Genomic DNA, 20,324 nt, shown 5'->3' with positions numbered 1-20,324 from the left:
TAAGATTTTTTTGTTTGTTTCTCAAAGAAGTCTCTTATGCTCACCATGGTTGCATTTATTTACAGTAATATTGTGAAATATTATTAGAATTTTAAAAACTTTTTTATTAGAATTTTTTATTTTTACCTATTTTAAAATAATAAATAATATTTACTTAACTCAAGAATAATTTACTTAACTTCAGCGAAGGATCACATGATCCTTCAGAAATCATTTAATATGCTGATTTGGTGCTCAAGAAACATTTCTTATTATCAATAATGTTGAAAAATGTGTGCATCTTTGTCAAGATTCTCTGAAAAATCGAAAGTTTAAAAGAACAATTTAGAAATCGTTCAATGTAATGCATCCTTGCTGAGTTTTAATTTCATAATTTCTTTCCATTTCTTAAATCAATTTCCACACCACAGGAAACCAATGGGATATAAAGGGAAGCAAAACGCAGTCACTCAGGATTCAGAGTGAACACTGTTCTTACGTGTTCTACACTAACACACTACACACAAACACATCCAAACACAGATCATGAATCACTCTATATAGTGTGTTGTTAAACACACCATTGTCTCTTCAGCTCGTAGATTAAAAAAAGATAAGAAGCCAGCAAAAACATTGTACATAGTTCTGTAGCGGTTTGTCTCAGGGGAGGCCTTGCGACTGGGAACTCGTAACAGGAACAGGGTTTACTTCCCTCTCATTCTCATGGGTAATGACCGTAATAAATTACATAAATAGAACATAGAGAGAGTGAGACAGAATGACTCGTTTGGAAGAGAACAGAATGGCATCGGCACTTCCAGGGGTCATATTTTGAGCCTGCTTCAGAAATAAAGGGGGCTGAACTCCAGACTTGTTTACATCTTCATTACCCCAACACTTGTGTTCAGTTACTGCCGTGCACTTCTATTTCCGTTCAGAGCCAGCTGATGTCCTAGTAAGTGCTCGCCTACAGCTGCTGCAAACAGAGCTCAGAGACAACGGTAATGTCACATCAACTTCACACCTCTCATGGATATATTGAATCGCTGTGCCTCCAAAATGGAGTAAACATCTACATGAAAATGAAATGAAAAAGTGTGAGATGAATAAACCACACTTTTCAAGAACAGGAATAACATTTTAATTGGCATTTGAAGATTGAAACAACAATCCTTAAATCTTTCAGAAACTCATGAACGTTTGTTTTGGTGACGTCCATAAGGTTTAAATCAGTGTTATGTCTGAGAATGCACAGAATGCAGTGATGCCCATATATGGGCAGAGAATTTCAGAAACATTTACGGACATACCACAAAGAGAAAGAGAGCGAAAGGGGTGGTACGCTAACAGTTTTCTGTAGGGACTGACTTCAGAGAAGTGACTAAGCATGGAGGAATCATGACTGCATGAGTAAATGTGTGTGTGTGTGTGTGTATATGTGAGGGACCATTACTAAAGCTGGAGTGTGTGCCAGGTGAGTCAGCATGTCAGTAAGTTCAACATAGCACATCTAACCAAATACTTTACAGCTTTCTCTTTCCTTTGCCCATTCATTACGCACTTGCCTTTTCTCTGTGGAATGCATCCCTTCACTCTCATTCTCGCTGTGATATTAGGACCATGTGTCTGTTGAGTCACAGCCACTTGGAGGTTTGACATCAAATGGTTTTCAAAAGAACTCCTCATAGTCTCTTTTAGTTAGTGAGAAATCAAGGCTGGGCCTCTTGATGAATCATTGCTTTCCCACTCATTTCGGAACGCACTACTGTGGAATACTGTGTGCACAATCATTCTGCAAGTGTTTCATCTCAAAAGAGGCCCAGACATTACATTTACATTTAGCAGACGCTTTTATCCAAAGCGACTTATAAATGAGGACAATGGAAGCAATCAAAATCAACAAAAGAGCAATGATATGCATATTAATGTTTAACGTGTGTCTCACTCTGATCATACAATAGTTTGTTTCAATCATTCTGGTTTTTCAATTAACAGACTAAAAGTGAAAATTTAAGACATATGCTTGAGTTAGTGTGTGAGGGAGAGACAGATGTTCATGTGTGGTAAGGTAAAACAGATGTTTGAAAGAAAGAGAGGGTATGAGGGTGAGACAGGTGTTTTTACTCATGAAAATGAGGTAGATGATTTTCTACATGATGAACAGACTGTTGTTTTTGTGTGTGAGGTAGAAATGGGTATTTTTGTTTGTGAAAATGTGACAGATGTGTGTGAGAAAGATGTTTTCATGTGTGAGTGAGACATGTATTTTTGGTCATGAAAATGAGACAGATGTTTGTCTGTGTAAAAGTGGAAAGTATACTTCTATTGTCCACATTCCGCTTTGGTTCAAGGATGTCTGCGCACATCACGATTTTTGTGCGAATACGCGAGTTATTTGAGCACTCAAAAAAAAAAGATCCAAAACAGGTAGTGCACACATGCAGAACATGTCCATCCTCGCTCAGGGTCAATAAAGTATATTTGAACTTGTATGCTCAATTAACCATTCATAAAGTTCCACCCCCTTCGTTACTATTGCTATGTCTGACAAGCCATCCGCTCTTATGCCATGCATCATGTTCTCACGCAGTGAAAAATACATCACGGAGCAAAGAGAAAACTGACAACGCACTGATAGGCGAGACAGAGCAGTTACTTTAGGTATGAAACAAAGTCTAAGCCTTCAATTTTTTGAAGAAATTCAAACAATAAATACCATTTTGTGGCTCTTTAATGTGTCGTGACAGATTGCTGTAGTGCCTCAGTTCAAGTGGCATGTTAACTGATCATCTCTTCCTCTTTACTAGTTATAGCATGAAATAAACATGAATGCACATCAGTGGGTATCTTGTTTCAACCACGGAAAGATGTCAAAACACCATTTTTCAAGTTCAACGACATTACTCTCCTGTCTTGTTTGTCGGACAAAAATGTCAGATTCTGTGAAGGGTCAATTGTGTGCTAGGAGCAGGAAACAAGAAAAATGTAGCATACTCGGGCCTTGAGACAATTTATGTGTGTGAGATGAGTGTTTATGTTTTTGAAAGCTAGGTAGATGATTGTCTAACGGGTGTTTTTCTTTGTAAAAATGTGGCAGATAATTGTGCAAGACCAAAGTTTTTGTTTGTGTGAGTGAGGCAGTAGCTTACATGTTTTCTTGGGGCATTTTTGGCATTTGTGGAATCCCCATGATGTGCCCACCATCCCACAACAGGCATCTTGTTTAGACAGGCCGGGCAGAGCTTTCCCACACTACAACAACAAAACACAATCAAATCCAGTAAGTTAACAAACGACTTAAAGAATAAGAGAGAAATACAGAGATACTCATCTAGACCATTTCCCACACACACATACATAATTCTGCTCACACACAGCTCTTGATCCCTGTTCTTTCTGATCAACACTCTGATATCTCTTCCCTGACTCCATCTAATCTGCTGAACCAGGCACGAAACGAACAGAAATCTGAGAGACAGCAATGATACACAACTCAAACAACCTGATAACACCCTCCTCTGCTGACACGAAAAGACAAAGTCGCAAATTAAGTCCGAATGGTTGCAAAAACAGTCACGGCACTTTATGATTAGAGTAAACAAACAAGACTGTGGTGAACTTGATAATAATAACTTGATAGACTAACAACTATAGGAGTAGAAGGCAACTGGATGTTCTTTTAAGCAGGAGGCAGCTACTCTTTTGAGAATCATTCTTTTGTATTTCATCTGCAGTGCTCTTCTTAAGAGACAGATGTTCCCTTGAGCACCACAATGTTCTGGTGGGAGTCTAATCTCACTATTCATTTTGTCTTTCGCTCTACGTCTTGATCATCTGATGATAGCTGAAAATGAGTTAGTTTAAAAGACATTAAAAGTGAGAGACAGAGAGTAATGGTGGATGATTCACAGCTCACAGCAATGGTGAGAGAGACAGAGAGACAGATGAATAGAAAGGTAAAGGTAAAGCTAGAGAAGATATTTTAAAGACTGTTTTTGCCCATACAATAAAATTAAATGAGATCCCATTGGCTTTCATTGTATGGAACACAACACAGAGACATCTTTCAGAATAACAAAGAGTCATAGAGGTTTGGAATGACATGCGGGCGAGCAAATGATGACAGAACGTTAATTTTTGGGTGAAATATCTACATGTAGTGTGAATATCGCATTTCCTCACATAAAAGCTTTATACATGAGTTTACAAACAAACACTCTTTGTTTCTCTGACCTGCATTCCAGCAGTCTCCTGGAAGCAGCGTCCCAGCTGGTTCTTGGAAGTCACCGGCTGGTATTGGGGGTATGTTTGCTGGTTGGGGTAAATGACGCCGCTGTGAGTATGTCCGTGTTGGATGCTCTGGCTGCTGCTGTGGTAGGTGAAGGTGTGGCTGGACTGTGTGTTTTTGACCTGCCCGTTACTGTCCACCGGAGACACCTGATGGATCTGGACAGAGGCTTCTGGAGGATGTTTCACATGGACATTCACCAAACCTACATAAAAGTTACACTTTAAAGGGGATTCATATGGTTTCAATACAAAGTTGACCTCAGTCAACAGCATTGGTGGTGTAATGTTAATTACCAGAAAGAAAAAAGAAATTCTCTAAAAAAAAAGAGCAAAAACTGAGATAACAATGAGCCATGTACAAGTGATTGGGGACAATTCCTGGCAGACTTAAATGCCGTAAAATGTGATAATTTTATAAAAGCTCTTGCATTAATTATTCTATCAAAAATTGTGCATTACTTGAGATGTTTAATTAATTTTTACAGTCATTTTAGAGTTTTAGGGTTGTGTTGTATTGACAATGAAGTTGTAAAATTGGATATTATTTTTTACAAGGAATCAGTTAAGAAATTCTTCACAATAAACTCATGCTAACACATATTGTTTAGATATTGTAGCTATACTGAGTATTTAAATGTTTATGGCTCAGCCCCATTGACTTCCATTACTAGTGTCTCACTGTAACCTAGACTTTTATTATTATTATTTTTTTTTTTTAAGAAAACAAAGGACAATTGACAATTAATTTTGTGGGAATTCTGAGCTCTGATTATTCCTTTAATAACAGCAAAGCCATGTATTTCTGAATAACAAGTTTCAGCCAGATTTTCTACAGGTAAAAACACAGAAATAAGTGTTACCCTGGTTTTGTCCAGTGCCGTAGCTGAGGGGTAACGTGTGCGTTGAGTGGACGTGTGTCTTCTGTCCGTTTACGACAGTATGTTGACCCTGGTGACCGTTGGGATTCGCCATTTGGCAGAATTTTCCAGTAAAGTTTGGTGGGCACTGGCACTTGTCCCGAGTGCTGCATTTTCCTCCATTCATGCAGGGCAAATGGCAAACAACTAAAACACACACAAACAGAGCAAAGCGTGGTTAATTACAGCCTTATCGGGTGACATTTTTCAATGTTTAGTTTAGTGACAACTTCCTGTTCAGAGACCCATCACATTTAAGAGACTGACAAACATATACACAGGTGAACCAACAAAATGATCATCAAACTTTAGTTTTGCTTGTGGGCTGTTGTGTGCGTATGTGTAGGTGCTTAAACACTTCACACAAAAGCTGTTTAGGAACTTTTGTGGTGGCGTGTAATGAGAGTTCTACGTGACACATTTCCACTGAAACATGCCATTATGGTGACGGACCATTCTGCCGTGAAACATCTTCGACTTTCTCTCTGCCTCGCTCGCTTCTAGACATTTTTCACACTGCTTAAAATCTCACTTGAGCTTTTAGATCACATTCGGCTCAGTAATAATACTAGCAAAATGATGAATGGATTTAATTATCCCACAGCTGAGGTAAATAAACGTTTTGGAACTTGATATTTTACGGCAATATGTTTGTGTTGTGGTATAGGACATTATTTCGAACATTTAAATGAGGTGAACCTCATTTTCCTGTCGTGATATTCTTTAAAAACTTTCCCAAACCAAAAGCCACATAATATAATAAACCATCATGAACTCATCATGCTAAATGCTCATTAAAACAGCACGGCTGTCCTAACCACCACTCCCACACAGCACAACATGATGTCATTTCCTCTCAAACCGCATAGACCTCCTGTGGCCAGACGCAGAGTTCACTGACTGCAGATACCATAATTTAAGATTAAAGGGAGGGTAGACTGCTTACTTGGCTACATGGTGACTTATCACAGTCTTCTATTATTTTTATATACATTTTCACACTCTTTTTTTATTCATGAAGCATTATTTCATTCATTTTTCCAAATGAGGGTAACCCCAAACGTCCCCAAAGAGAGGTTTTGTCATATTTAACTGTCTTCCAGGGACAATTTCGTCCCCAAGGTATCGCTAATCAATCCTACACTCACACACAAACAAATACATATATATATAAATATTTACATTCACTCTGACAAAGCATGATTTATAGACAACACGCACACACACACACACTTTCATTATTTCTGCTCTAGTGGGAAATCTAACAGTGAACCTCAGGCAATAACTTGACACTCTCATGTATCAACATTGAATCACGCATACATACTCACACTCATACACATCCTGCCCAACTAGTGAACTACACAGCACCACTATATCCCGGACAGGAGGAAATAGAGCTGTATGATAGTAAACAAATTTAATGTGGCAGAAATGGCAAGACAACCAGCAGGAGCAGAATGACAGACCACACAATCATAAACTTTTACTCTTTCACACATTAATGACTATAACATGGTTTATTATATAAAAGAGGTGTATATATATTTATGAGATATAAACATTACTGATATGGTGGTTAGATGATTTTTATTGTCAGAGCTGGCTTTAACTATAGCAGCATGACAACTACAGAGGTTCTCACACATACACATAAACAAACACACTGACTTTCAGATGAGCTGACAGCCAGGAGCAGCTCTAATGAGAGGCCTGGCGGGACAGTGGTTTTCATACTTGTTGAATATCTCTGGTGGAATAAACATTTTAAAAACTCAACTAGGTGCAAATGAAAGAAGTCAAAACCCCAAAGAGAAAACGAACAACAACAAAATGCAGTATAAATACTATAAATTTATGACTTGAGTTATGTTGTACACTTGTGCCAAACAACTCTAAAATGGCCTTTTTATTTTATTTTATTTTATTATTTTTTTATCCTCCTTATTACATTTTCCAATTGTTCACAATTAATTTTTTAGTTTATATTCTACATCAACCAATCCAAAAGCAAATATGCCAACTAACTTCACTCATATAGGATTTCATATTATGATTTTAGCCAGGTGGCATAATATATCACAGGCTTAAAATGCTAATATTAAAATATAGTTGGCTTTCATCAGTAGCATCAGTAGCATGATAGTCATTTTTGACAGGTTTTGACTGTTAATGTCTAGACAGAAGTATTTTATTCCGTGCAATATGTTTCACATACCGCACACTGTCATTCAGAAGTTTGAGATCTGCATTTATCTGATGATAAAAATTAATAATTATTGTGAAATATTATTACAATTTAAAACACCTGTTGTCTATTTTCATATATTTAAAAATGAAATGTATTCCTGTGATGGCAAGGCTGAATTTTCAGCAGGCATTTTTCTAGTCTTCAGGGTCACATGACCCTTCAGAAACAGTTCTATTATGCTGATTCGATGTTCAAGAAACATTTCTTATTATTATCAATGACTTAAACAGTTGTGCGGTGTATTGAAACCTTGACAAAAAGTTCAAAAGAACAGCATTTATTTGTCATTTACATTTTTTATAACAATAAAAATGTCTTTACTGTCACTTTTGATCAATTTAATGCACCCTTGCTGAATAAAAGTATTATATATATATATATATATATATATATAAAATCACTTTATATCAACTGAGTGGGTAAGTAGCTTCCACTGTCTATAATAAGACACCCGAGTTTGTCTTTCATAAGTTTTGACCGTTCACACTTTCTTTGCGAGAAATGCCGAATTTACTTATACATGAAATCTAAATGGAATGTTTAACAGCAGTAATTTGCATATTCTATATTGGAATTCAAATATGTAATAATAAGTAAAAAACTTCATCCATGAGCAAATAATAAAATAATTTGGGCAAATATGAATGAGAAGTTAACAAAAAAGTAACAAAGACTCTACCACAGCCAAATCAAATTCTTTCCAAATGCCCTGATTGGGAACCACCAGATTACGCAACTAAGAAGTGTGTGAAGAACCCAGACTGCTCTGTCTCTATTCAGGAGGCTGAGCCGGGCAGTAAATGAACATAAACTGGCTGAGCCGGAGGGCAGAAGACGTTCTGCTGTGTCATAACCACATGCTCTCGATCCATTCTGAGCCCTCATTGTGAAATATCACTGCTGGAAACTAACCTAGAAGAACTGAGGTCCAATTATGTAGGTTTTTCAGACACAGTCTAAAGCATCATAAAAATGTCTTTACTGTCACTTTTGATCAATTTAATGCACCCTTGCTGAATAAAAGTATTAATTCTTGAAATAAAATCTAGTGATCTGATACTTTTGAATGTGTATGATGTTCAGTTGATAAGACAACACCACTCTGAACCACAAATTAAAACAAAACACACGCACAGTCTTAAAGACCTCATGAGTCCAACATTCACACTGATTCTATACAACTAATCAAAAAATCTAACAAGATTTTCTGATGGCATGTAAATATTGATGAAAATATGACTTCATCCTTCTCTTCCACTCAGACCAGAACTCTCACAGAATGTTCAGGGGCACACACACCCATTAAAAGCATTCCAAAACTGGCAAATGAGTTTCACATAAGTGAGAACAGAAAAGCAAGTCATCAGAGCTTTTTGTAATTGTGATGTCATTAACCCACCTGGAATACCATTTCATTTGAAAAAAAGAGCAGCCACCCATGGCCCTTAAACAGACGGAGTAACATTTTCCTGTAAACCCCAACGCCTCTGCTAGTACAGACAGGTTCAGTGGCAGCTCCATGGGGATGACTGTCAAAACACCCAACACAACTGTGTCCAACAACGCGTTTGGGTGAGACATATACACATACACAGTCACTTGGGATGAACATTCAGCTCCAGTTGGAGCAGTCTGGACATCACTGATGATTTTCAGAAGTGCAGCAATACATTCCTATCTCCAGTGCAATCATAATAAAGGAGCATGCAGCTACATATCAATCTTTAGTATTTCTATGAGATGGTGTATTGATCAATGTGGCAGTCAAAACCTAGAGTTGATTAATACTTCACAGGTCTGTATGACAGTCTCTATGCATGCATGGAATACTGATAAAAACAAAAGACCATGACACTGTTATTTTGGCAATTTTGATACTTGACCCGTCTATTTCAAATAAATGCTGTTCCTTCGAACTGTCTTTTCAGGCATAAAAAAGTAGGCTGAAAAAAAGTATCACATTTTCCACAAAAATATCTAGTACAAGTCGTAACTGTTTTCAACATTGATAATAATAATAAGAAATCTTTCTTGAGCACCAAATCAGCATATTAGAGCATATTAGAGTGATTTCTGAAGGATCATGTGGCATCAAAAATCTTACCGTCCCCAAACTTTTGAAGGGTGATGAATGGGGAAAGCTATATTTAATTATTGCACATTTGCTCTGAGATCAGTCAAATTACTGAATCTATTGACATCTCTCGTTTACGAGAGGTTGGTCCAGAGTACCGAAGCCAAAATCTTGGTATTGATCCAACTCTAATGTGAGTGTGTCTCCATTCTCCACAGTGCTGGAGCTCGGCCTGGGATCACTCCTCCCAGCTGCGTCTGGATCAGAGCTGACAGAACGCTCTGTGTTCCTTATAAGGCCGCACACACTCACCCACTCCAGACGCTCACCTCATTCAGACAAACAGCTTCCCGGGGAGAGAGGGAGAATGACATCTTAGCACCACGCACAAACTCTGCTTATACTGAGAGTATCTGTCCAAACACTTACTCCTCTGAGCTTTCCTGACCCTCTTATATGGAATACAATTTCAGCCGCTCAACCTGCCGGGTGCTGATTACAAAACCCACTGGTGAAAACAACCCCTAGATGAATGCTACCCTTGTGTCCACAAAGTAATTGGATTCAAAAGTAACCCTTATGTAACAACTATGTGTATAAATTGTGTCTATTGCTTCATTCTTGACCCTAATGCAAGTCACAAAGTAACTACTTGCAATCCCCCAATAGAGGACCTTAAAGAGCAGTGGAGCAAGCAGTGAATGTACTTTTTGATTTTACTTAGAAAGGAACTTTTTTGTCTTGTACTCCCAAAACCCCATTGACTAGAAACTGCTCTGTCTCTATTCAGGAGGCTGAGCCGGGCAGTAAATGAACATAAACTGGCTGAGCCGGAGGGCAGAAGACGTTCTGCTGTGTCATAACCACATGCTCTCGATCCATTCTGAGCCCTCATTGTGAAATATCACTGCTGGAAACTAACCTAGAAGAACTGAGGTCCAATTATGTAGGTTTTTCAGACACAGTCTAAAGCATCTTAAACTTTTCCACAATATCTGCCAGGCAAGTGAAAACTGCGACTAGAAACACATCCAAACATCAGCCATAATTATAGACCTGTCTAAGGCTGGACATGATGTAACAGGCCCGTGGCCAGCTGTTCTCCGTTCAGTATACAGCAAACGCAAGCATACACACATACATTCAACAAAGTCCAGTTGCCAACAAAAGAATTAGATGTTCTACAAGACCTAGATGAATGAAAATTCCCACTTTTCCCACAATACATTGAGAAGAGGCGGTGATGCCACTCACCGACTCTGAAGTTGGGGGCGGTGAGTGTGTCCGTAGTGTGCCCGTTCTCACTGATGATAGTGGTGGTGTTGCCCTGCTGACAGCTGTTCTGACAGCGGCCGTTGGTGCAGGTCATCTTGCAGATAGTCGGGGTGAAGACCACCTTGATCCGGCCTGTGTGGTTCCCTACTGCAGCCCAGCAAAGGAGAGACATCAACAGAGAGAAGAGAGAAAAATCCATGAGTCTGGACGGCATGGCTTTCATAAACAACTCAGAACGACTCTCTCTCACTTTTGTAGGCAGTGTCTGGCAGAACAGCTCAAGAGTTCAGCTTTAAGAAAGTGAAACGAGAGAGGGAGCGAGAGGGAGAGAGGCTGGAGAAAGGAAAAAAGTCTTTCTGCTGTCTTGTCTTTTCTTAGTCTCCTGTACGTGTTCCCCTGTGACTGATTCCTTTTTCGTCCATTCCCTCCTTTTCTCTGTCCTTGGTCCAATACCTCAGTCTCTGGAACATGAGGAGGTGACTGAGGGAAAAAATAGAAGCAAAAAAGCGAGAGAGAAAAAGAGAGAGAGAGACTAGCAAACAACTCTGGGACCAGATCCAGTTCTTCTCGCAGGATTCGGACAAAGTGACCACAACTCCAAGCCTTATACAGCGATGAAAAGAGGGAATGTCGGGTTTTCCCAACTACACTCTTAAAAATAAAGGTGCTTCAAAAGGTTCTTCAAGCGATGCCATAGAAGAACCATTTTTGGTTCCACGAAGAACCATTCAGTCAAAGGTTCTTTAAAGAACCATCTCTTTCTTACCTTTTTATAATCTGAAGAACCTTCTTTCGCCACAAAGAACCTTTTGTGAAACAGAAAGGTTCTTCAGATGTTAAAGGTTCTTTCTGGAACCATTTAGACAAAAAGGTTCTTCTATGGCATCGTGAAGCACCTTTATTTTTAAGAGTGTAACTCTCATTTCTAACTAAAGCTATGACTACTAATCAAACATATTAATATTATTACCTAGGAAAAGTGTATATTTTTTTATGTTAATAGGTTTTGGCTAGATGTAAAACATCATATTTAAGAAAAAAATAATAATTGTCAGATTAATTGATTATAAAATTGTTGTTAGTTGAAGTCCAGTCTCTCTTAAGCAGCTTCATTTCTTACCAACATAAATAGACTTTCACACCAAATGCAGGGAAAACAAATTTCCTAAAATAGTCTGTCCTGAATCCTTTAATTGAAATGTCATTTCCACCTGCAAAACTATGTGGAAAATAATCTACCCACATTCTCCTCTCCGAGTCTAGTTAATTAATTAATTGTATTAGTGAGCATGTTATTTAAATTGCAGTCTGATATACTCTTGGCATCACCGTCTCACTAAATACTTCCAAGTCAGACATCTGTAGATATTCCTGGCCTGTTTTCTGCTCGATTACCTGCCTGTTTTTCTGTCTGCTTTCTGTTTCTGTTGTTTCTTTGTCTCTATTCCTGATCCTTACACTATCATTCATCCTCCATCGATCCATTTAAAACAAACCTTGTTAAAGGATTATTTCATCAAAAAATACTATGAATTACAAAAAAAAAAAAGAACAATTAGACAACATGACTTTCTTCTGTGGGACATCAAAAAAGATTTATACCGTAAGTTTTATAAAAGTAGTCCATACGGTTTGTGCAGACCATCCATACAGTTTGTGTGTCATAGCTTTGTGTGCACGCTAATTTGCATTAGTGTGATTGTGGCTTTTTAGATTTTTTTCACCAAAAGTCACCAACATCTGTATTATGCTTATAAGACTAAGCCTTATAATGCTTTGTCTCCTTCCCTCTCTCTATGTAAAGTAAATCTACTAGAATCTAACATGTAACCTTTCCTCAAAGATCAAACAGCTGTTATGAAGTGAGAAAGGAAAGTAAATTGAGGAAGACACACTGAGAGTGTACAGCAACAGACGACAAGAGATGAATGGCTTTACCAGAGTGCCACACACACACACACACACACGCGCTCGCACGCGCACACACACGGAGGGCTGCTGACAGGCCGTCTCTCGTGTTGGACAGACCTCACCGGGAGCCAGACGCCTAAGACATTGAGAAACTAGTCAGTCTGCTATAACTACAACTACCATTAACCACAAATACACTTTTAGTTGGAAAATCTAAATTACCATAGGAAATACCAGACTTGTTTAGTTTTTATATAAAACTAATTATAAAACCTAACTTCAGATTTGATGCTAGGATTTCAGTCCCCTATCTGGACATGAGCTAATGTGGCTTAGAGAGATATTTCTTGCCTTTCAAGCAAGAGATGGCAAATCTTGCTCAAAGTTTTAAATAAATTAATATTAATACAACGTCTGTATTTCATCATTTATATCAGGATATGACAAACTGATTTAAATGTTAACTCAGTCTTTTTGAATGATTCATTACAAGAAATGGATCAAGAGAGTCGTTTGTTCAGGAATGAACAAACGACTTTGTTATTTCCTTGTTCAGGAAATAACACTGGTTGCTTATTTTTCAATTCAATAAAAAGATTAATTTCTTAAGAGTCATTTGTTTGCAAATTAGACACATTAATAGAAGTGGTTTCTTGTCATTACTTTGCAGTAAACTTTTTATCTTTTTACTTTGAATTCGGTCCACGAACTTCACCTGAAGCTGTAGATTCAGCAGTAATAATAGAAAAGATTTTGAGAATTGAGATCATTCAAATCAAGACTATGATTAACAGGAAAATTAATATTTTTACCCTGCTCTCCCTTTATGTCTATTGCTAACAAATTAGGCTATTGGGCTACCTTGGAAGACGTACCCAAATGTATGTTTTAGTCAGATTAAGCAGGAATAAAATGTAATGAGATAAAATGGCATTCTCTTACAAGCCGTTTATTTTTTAGAGAATCAGAAACATGTAGCACAACCTTTGTAGTCTGATTTGTGAACAAATTACTTTTTTGAAATGTTCCTTGTCCCCAAAGTAAATCAAGGTGAACCAACACACGAATACAGCATTTGTTTATCATTAAATCTGAAGTGTGCATTGTTGCACCAGTAACCAAAAATGAAAAAGTTTCTGTTCAAACTGTAGATCTAACCCAATCCCCCTTCTTTCCATCAATCCATAAATCCAATCAAAACTACAAATGTAACATGAGGTCAACAGGAAGTCAGTCAGATGCTTGTCTCTTATGGCCTACAGACTAACGTAATGTAATATGTAAAGGTCTGTCTCCCTCTGAGTGAACCCGGTCACTTCTGTACGATCCGACATCCAGTCAGAGTGCGGTTTGGCTGAGTTTCAAAGCAGCGAGAAACGGCATGTCAGACCACAACACTGTGCAAAAACAGCTTTCTATAGAAATTTCCATGACTTTTCAATATTTCATACATTTCCATAACTCTTCTGGGCTTGGAAGTTTTAATATTCATCTTTAATATTGATAACTGTGGGAACCCTGTTTTATCATCATCTTCAACTTCATACTACAGCTGTATAACAAAATCGTACTGTCATCTCACAGCATTGCAGACACGGAGCTAAACGTTTCTAAGCGAGCCAGACATGCTGTCACTCTGCACACGGAATGTTTCACAGTGTGTGTGATCTGTCATTCCGTCAAACACCCAGATCTTTATGCAGAGTCAGTGAGTCTTGTTGAAAAATAAAAACTGATACATTAAATAAAATTTTGAGATGCTGATGTCACTCTTTCTCATATTACTTCATCAGGAGGAGATGCTTTGGGATTACATCAAAAATTATAGAGAATGGAAGCCAAGACATACACTACTGTGCAGGAGTGGGTAAGATTCAAATTTTTTTTAAGAAGTAGTAGTCTATAATATTCACCAAGGATGCATTTTTTTTAAATCAAAAATACAGTAAAAACAGTAATAATGTGAAATATTATTACAATTTAAAATAACTTATCTATTTTAATATATAATTTATTCGTGTGATGGCAAAGCTGAATTTTCAGCAGCCACTACTGCAGTCTTCAGTGTCACATGAACAATTCTTCCGTCAAGTCAATACAGTCCAGGTTAAACAACGCCTAACATCATTAGTTTTTAAAATTCTTGTGACTTAAATTTCAATGCGTTTCCCACACATATCTATCATATGACTTAGAATATTGTGCAAAAGTCTTTTGAACAACTTTACAGTGGTTTTTAGGTGTTTTAATTGACATGCTCATGTGCTGTGAAAGACAACACACACACACAAAAAAAACCACATTGAATTCAATGAGATCCAACTCTAGAGGGATTGTACTTACCATTTATTGGATTGTGTCCCACTGAAAGAGGGATGGCTCGGTTCAGCTGTGTGTGAGTGTGGTAGTTTTTCTGTTGAACCATGAATTTCTGGGTTTTGCTTTGGTGCATTGTCATTGAAACTGGGTTTTGTACTCTGCAAGATACAAACATTAAAAACAAAAAAATGTCAACACCTTACTTTTTCAAGTGTGTTGTCCTCTGTTATTACTGTTATTAATACTGTTATTTTTTCTTTCTGTCACTGTCTTTCTGTTACAATGATTTATGTCCATATTGAAAATTCATATATTTATATTGTTCATGTATTCATATTTTAATTTATGTGGTTTTCATTTTGATTAATTATATGCTCAAGGCCATATGGAAAACCATAATACCCTGAACATGCAGACATGCTTCTGGTCACATGCAAATGAAACCAATCACTTGCAACATAGAAAACACATCAGCATTCATATGATTCATATTTATTTTGCATTATGTTGATCACACACATACAGCTGAATGCCAGCACATAGACAAAAATCAATCATAGCACATCATAGCACATGACACTCTCTTTCTTTTATAACCATATACATTTTTCTGTAAAATCCTTTTTCTTTCTTTTAGTATATCATAATAGAGTTTACTGGCTAAGTGAGCTCAATTATGAATGAGTGAAATACTGCTGCTTCATTTTGTTGCAGTGCATTCTGGGATTGCCTTCACCGCCAGTGTTAACTTGAACTATTAAAAGCAATTTTGGTAACTGAAATAAAGCTGAAATAAAATAAAATATAAATATTACATGATGAACTTCAATTTGTTACCTTGGCAGCTAACTGAAATTGAAGTTGAAGTACTAAAACTGCACTAAAATTAAGCAATAAAATTAATACAAAAATTAAAGCTATACAGAAATATAAAAAAGAAAACTAATAAAAATGATGAAAGCACATAATATCCACTACAACTAAAATGAAAACTGAAAAAAGCCAAGTTAAAATATTAATAAATATAATAGTATAAATAATACTAAAATAAGGACACAATGTTGCTGTAGAATTTGGCCAAAATGAGCCATCTCATAAGACAGCATCATGTGCATTTTAAGCGATAGTCTACCTTTTAGAAAGTCCCTTAAAATGCTCTTTAGATAGTCAGCTCACTAGCTTTTGGAACAGAGTAAAGAACACAATGTAAAAACCAAATACAGCCAAATTTCCCACAAGTCTGTAAGGGGATTATTATGGGTACTGAATCTGATAATTATCAGCTACGTCTGTGTGAAAGTATCAAACATCTTGCTAATAATGAGACAAAACACAGCACACAGCTGTAAGGAAACGGATGTGAAATGTAATTCGTCTTTCATACATCTATTAGGATGAAGAAAACAAGGATGTGGTTGCTCAGAATCACAGCTGGGAAGCTTTCTAAGACGATGACGCACAGGACTAAATCAGGGTCGGCAACTTAGAATAACAGCACAAACCTCAGATACTGTCTGAATGGTGTCTGTACTCTTAGAGATAGTCCACACTAAAATGCATTCACCGTCATGTTGTTCCAAACCTGTATCTGACTATTCTTTCAAACAGTTTTGGTTCAGACTTCCATTGTATGAACAAAAATATGATGTAAGTCAATGGGAATGGAAACTATGGTTTCTATTGGTTACCAACATTCATACAGGTTTGGAATGACATGAGGGTGACATGTTGACAGAATTAACATTTTTGGGCGAACTACATCTTTAACGGCCATTCTTAATGAAAACGACTTGCAATTGTGACCAGATATCAATAATGTGACATCAATACTGACAAATACTGCAGAGTTCGACTTTATGCAAATGAGCAGTTACTCGATGTGACAACCACCAATGGGAGTGCAGGCAGTGATCGCCTCCTTTCAGTGCAAGCAAGGTTTTAGACAAAACAACATGCTTTTTATCCACAACAATCCCACAACAAAGCGAGAATGTGAGGACAAAGTGTATAAACAGTGTCTGAATTCTGATCAAATGTAAAGCAACAGAAGGAGCAGATACACAAAAACGAGCAAACAAAATGAGAATATTTACAGGGAAAGTGTAAACAGAGGTTGCTTTTCCCCACTGATCTCTCATCTTGTCTTTCACACTATTCAGCTTTGTTGCTCCGTCTGTCTTTCATCTCTCGTTTGATGTTTCCAAAGAGGTCTCATTTTGAAATGTTTGTTTGTACTGCTCTTAATGTCATGCAATGTGTTGAAGAGCATAGTCTCTCACCCTTTCTCAGTCTTTACATATAATAGTTTACTTAAGTTCTGTGCCGTGCATATGTACCAACAGATCAAACGATTTAAAGACCAGTCAATTGGCTCAGTGTTCACAACTCTGGGGTTGAAAAACACAGGCACACAGATATAAAAAAGGTTTTAGCAACTGTTTTGTATTCTAGTTATGAGAAGGTGAATGCCAACACATTTAGACACACAAGCACTTGAGCAAGACCTATGAATTTGTCTGGGAAAAGCATATAATAGCCTCTAAGAGTTGAGTTTGGGCCCCCTACTCAGAGCAAAAAACACAAAATCAAACTGACAAACATACTGTATGGTTCAGAGTATGGTTGTTACGGTTTTTGCTGTCAAGAAACATGGCCATGCTTGTTCACCAGCTAGACCAGCATAAACCACCCTGAACCAGCATGACAATTCAAGTTGGTCTTTTCAAAAGTAAAGCCAGTTACACCCCACAAACACAGAACATTACAGTTTACAAAGAGCAGACCACGCACATAAAAAGAAAGAGTATAAAATGTCTCTTCCTAAACAGGTGGAAAGCAATGAGCTGTGTAAGTGCTTATAAACTCTCTCTCTCACACACACCATCACATGTCCTGGACAGTGGAAGCTGATATGTGTTGAAAACTAGTGGAAGACAGTGTTTCAAGCATTTCCAAATGCATTGCTCCATTTTCCCACTATCTACATGCATCTACATGCATGTGTACAGACAATGGGGGTTATGCGCAACAGACTTCCGTATTCTGTAAAACAGGTCTCCTCACTTCTGGTTCAAGTGTTTTGTATGTGCTTAGTTAAATATGGAGCGGTTTTACTCAAGATGCCTTCAAAGGAGATACCAAAGATGATCATAACCTATGTCCATCACATATGGATTGATATCTAAAAGTGTATTTTTATTCTTTTCACTAACATTTAGATATTGAAATTGAATAAAACAGCAACAATTGCCCACTGAAGCTAAGCAGGGTTGAGCCTGGTCAGCACCTGGATAGGAGACCTCCTGGGAAAACTAGGTTGCTGCTGGAAGAGGTGTTAGTGAGGCCAGCAGGGAGTGCTCACCCTGTGGTCTGTGTGCGTCCTAATGCCCCAGTATAGTGACGGGGACACTATACTGTAAAAAGCACTGTCTTTCGGATGAGACTTTAAACCGAGGTCCTGACTCTCTGTGGTCACTAAAAATCCCATGGCACTTCTCGTAAAGAGTAGGGGTGAATCCCCAGTGTCCAGGCCGAATTCCATCCACTGTCCGTTGTCAATCATGGCCTCCTAATAATCCCCATCCACTAAATTGGCTCTATCACTCTCTCTCCTCTCTATCTGTAGCTGGTGTGTGGTCAGAGCAGAGGCGGCGTTTCCATATAGCAGAGTATGGCAGTTGCCGTACCCTAGCCTAGTCAGGTGTGCCATGAAAAATTATCCAAACTTAATATCTCTATTATATTTCATTATTATTTTAAATGAGAGGGTTTTTACAAATATTTAACCAATAATAAAACTTCATAACGCCATTGGATCCTCAAACTGTCAGCGAAACCTTGTAACTTCACCCCACAGGAGTGCACAGGAGGAGACAGATCTCCGCTTTTTTGCAATGCAAGGGTAAATAAATAACTGACGTTTGAATAGTACAGCGTTTTCTTTACTCAAACACTATGTCTTTAAAGGCTAATGTTTTTGTGTGTTTGAAGAGTGGAGAAGAAGTAGGCTATTTGCCATCTAGTTGTAGCCAATATACTTTTTGTATGTTTTAAATATCCTGTGCATATCGCACATCATCATTTATATCATGAGATTTTGGCCAAGTGTATTAAACAACAAGAAAAACTAATCACCCATATAGCTACAATAAAAGTTATATGTAAAAGTTGATGAAAGCGTATAATGATGCAGCCGTTATATTGACAGACCAAACAGATCTCCATCATTCGCTGGTCAAAAACCTTGTTAACTCCATTTGAGCTTGATTTTCATATGTTAAGTGCAAATGTCTGATACAATACCAAGATTGACAACGCAGTGTTTAATTATTGATTTTTTCCCCTTTCTATCTTTTTTCCCCTGTAGGCTATTTAAGTGATTCTGTGTGCCATGCGATTGCTTTATTGCATTTGCAGAGAATGATGAATTGCTGCACAGGAGAGCTGGTACGAAAATCCCTATATGGAGATGAATTGGGCATGCATTATGCTAATTCGCAACTGCATGTACGTGCTCTACATTCAAAATAATCCAGATTTATAAACATTAGAACGAGGGAATGAATACATTTAATGCATGAGAATTTTGCGTGAGAACTGTGTCTGCCCATCTAAGTAAGAACACTTGTACACAATTACTAATGAATGCAGTCCAATGCGGTGAAGCTGGGTGTTTAGGTGATTGTTTGGGCGTTGCCTAAGCAAGTACTATTACTAATAAAGCCAAGAGCATTAAAACCAGAATGGGTTTATAATTCTAAAGCCAGCACTCATGAACTTCCTAATAAGCTGCGTTACAAGACCTGGTGTGGAAAGGGCTGTGGGTTTCCTGCACATGTAGACAGGAAAACTGAATTTTGTGTCTGTGTTTGTGAGGGAGGCCAGCTGGCTTGTTCTAATCTCCTCCAAGAGGACTATACTACACCATGACTGTCTCTCATGTTCTCATGCCAGCGGGCATCTCGTAACTCTTCCTCAACAGGTGCACAAGCTGGCGGCCACAGCGACGGGGAGGACGTGTCTCTTTTATTGTCTCTCTTTCTCGCGCATTGCTCCCCAGCTTCTCGTCTGACAGGTGTCTGGACAGGTCTACCACACTAAACCCGAGGTGCTCCATGAATCCAGACTCTGGTTCACTGCCAGGCTGCATTTCAGCTTGAAACCAAACAACACAAGAAACCTGACCGGCCCAGCACCTGTGGATCACTGTAACAGTTCAAACATATACACACAAACACACTACACCAACCACACAGACCCTCTCTAAATACATACACACACACACACACACACACACACACACACACAC

At 37.9% G+C, this 20,324-nt stretch overlaps 1 protein-coding gene across 1 annotated transcript in view; it reads right to left on the bottom strand.

Annotated features, from left to right (window-relative positions):
* The window catches only part of LOC107670806 (latent-transforming growth factor beta-binding protein 1-like), an 80,278-nt gene that overhangs the window by 32,414 nt on the left and 27,540 nt on the right, over positions 1–20,324 (bottom strand). Inside the window, exons 4-8 of the mRNA XM_016463573.1 lie at positions 15,041–15,174; positions 10,766–10,933; positions 5,130–5,333; positions 4,213–4,472; positions 3,129–3,231 (exon numbers count right to left, since the gene is read on the bottom strand). Of these exons, the coding sequence (XP_016319059.1) occupies positions 3,129–3,231; positions 4,213–4,472; positions 5,130–5,333; positions 10,766–10,933; positions 15,041–15,174 (869 nt within the window). The remainder of the gene's footprint in view (positions 1–3,128; positions 3,232–4,212; positions 4,473–5,129; positions 5,334–10,765; positions 10,934–15,040; positions 15,175–20,324) is intronic.

Source organism: Sinocyclocheilus anshuiensis, unplaced genomic scaffold (assembly GCF_001515605.1).
Source record: "Sinocyclocheilus anshuiensis isolate Anshui unplaced genomic scaffold, SAMN03320099.WGS_v1.1 scaffold784, whole genome shotgun sequence".
Taxonomy (NCBI): Eukaryota; Metazoa; Chordata; class Actinopteri; order Cypriniformes; family Cyprinidae; genus Sinocyclocheilus; species Sinocyclocheilus anshuiensis.
The sequence above is the reverse complement of the archived record's forward strand: the minus strand, read 5'-3'. Positions and strand labels throughout refer to the sequence as shown.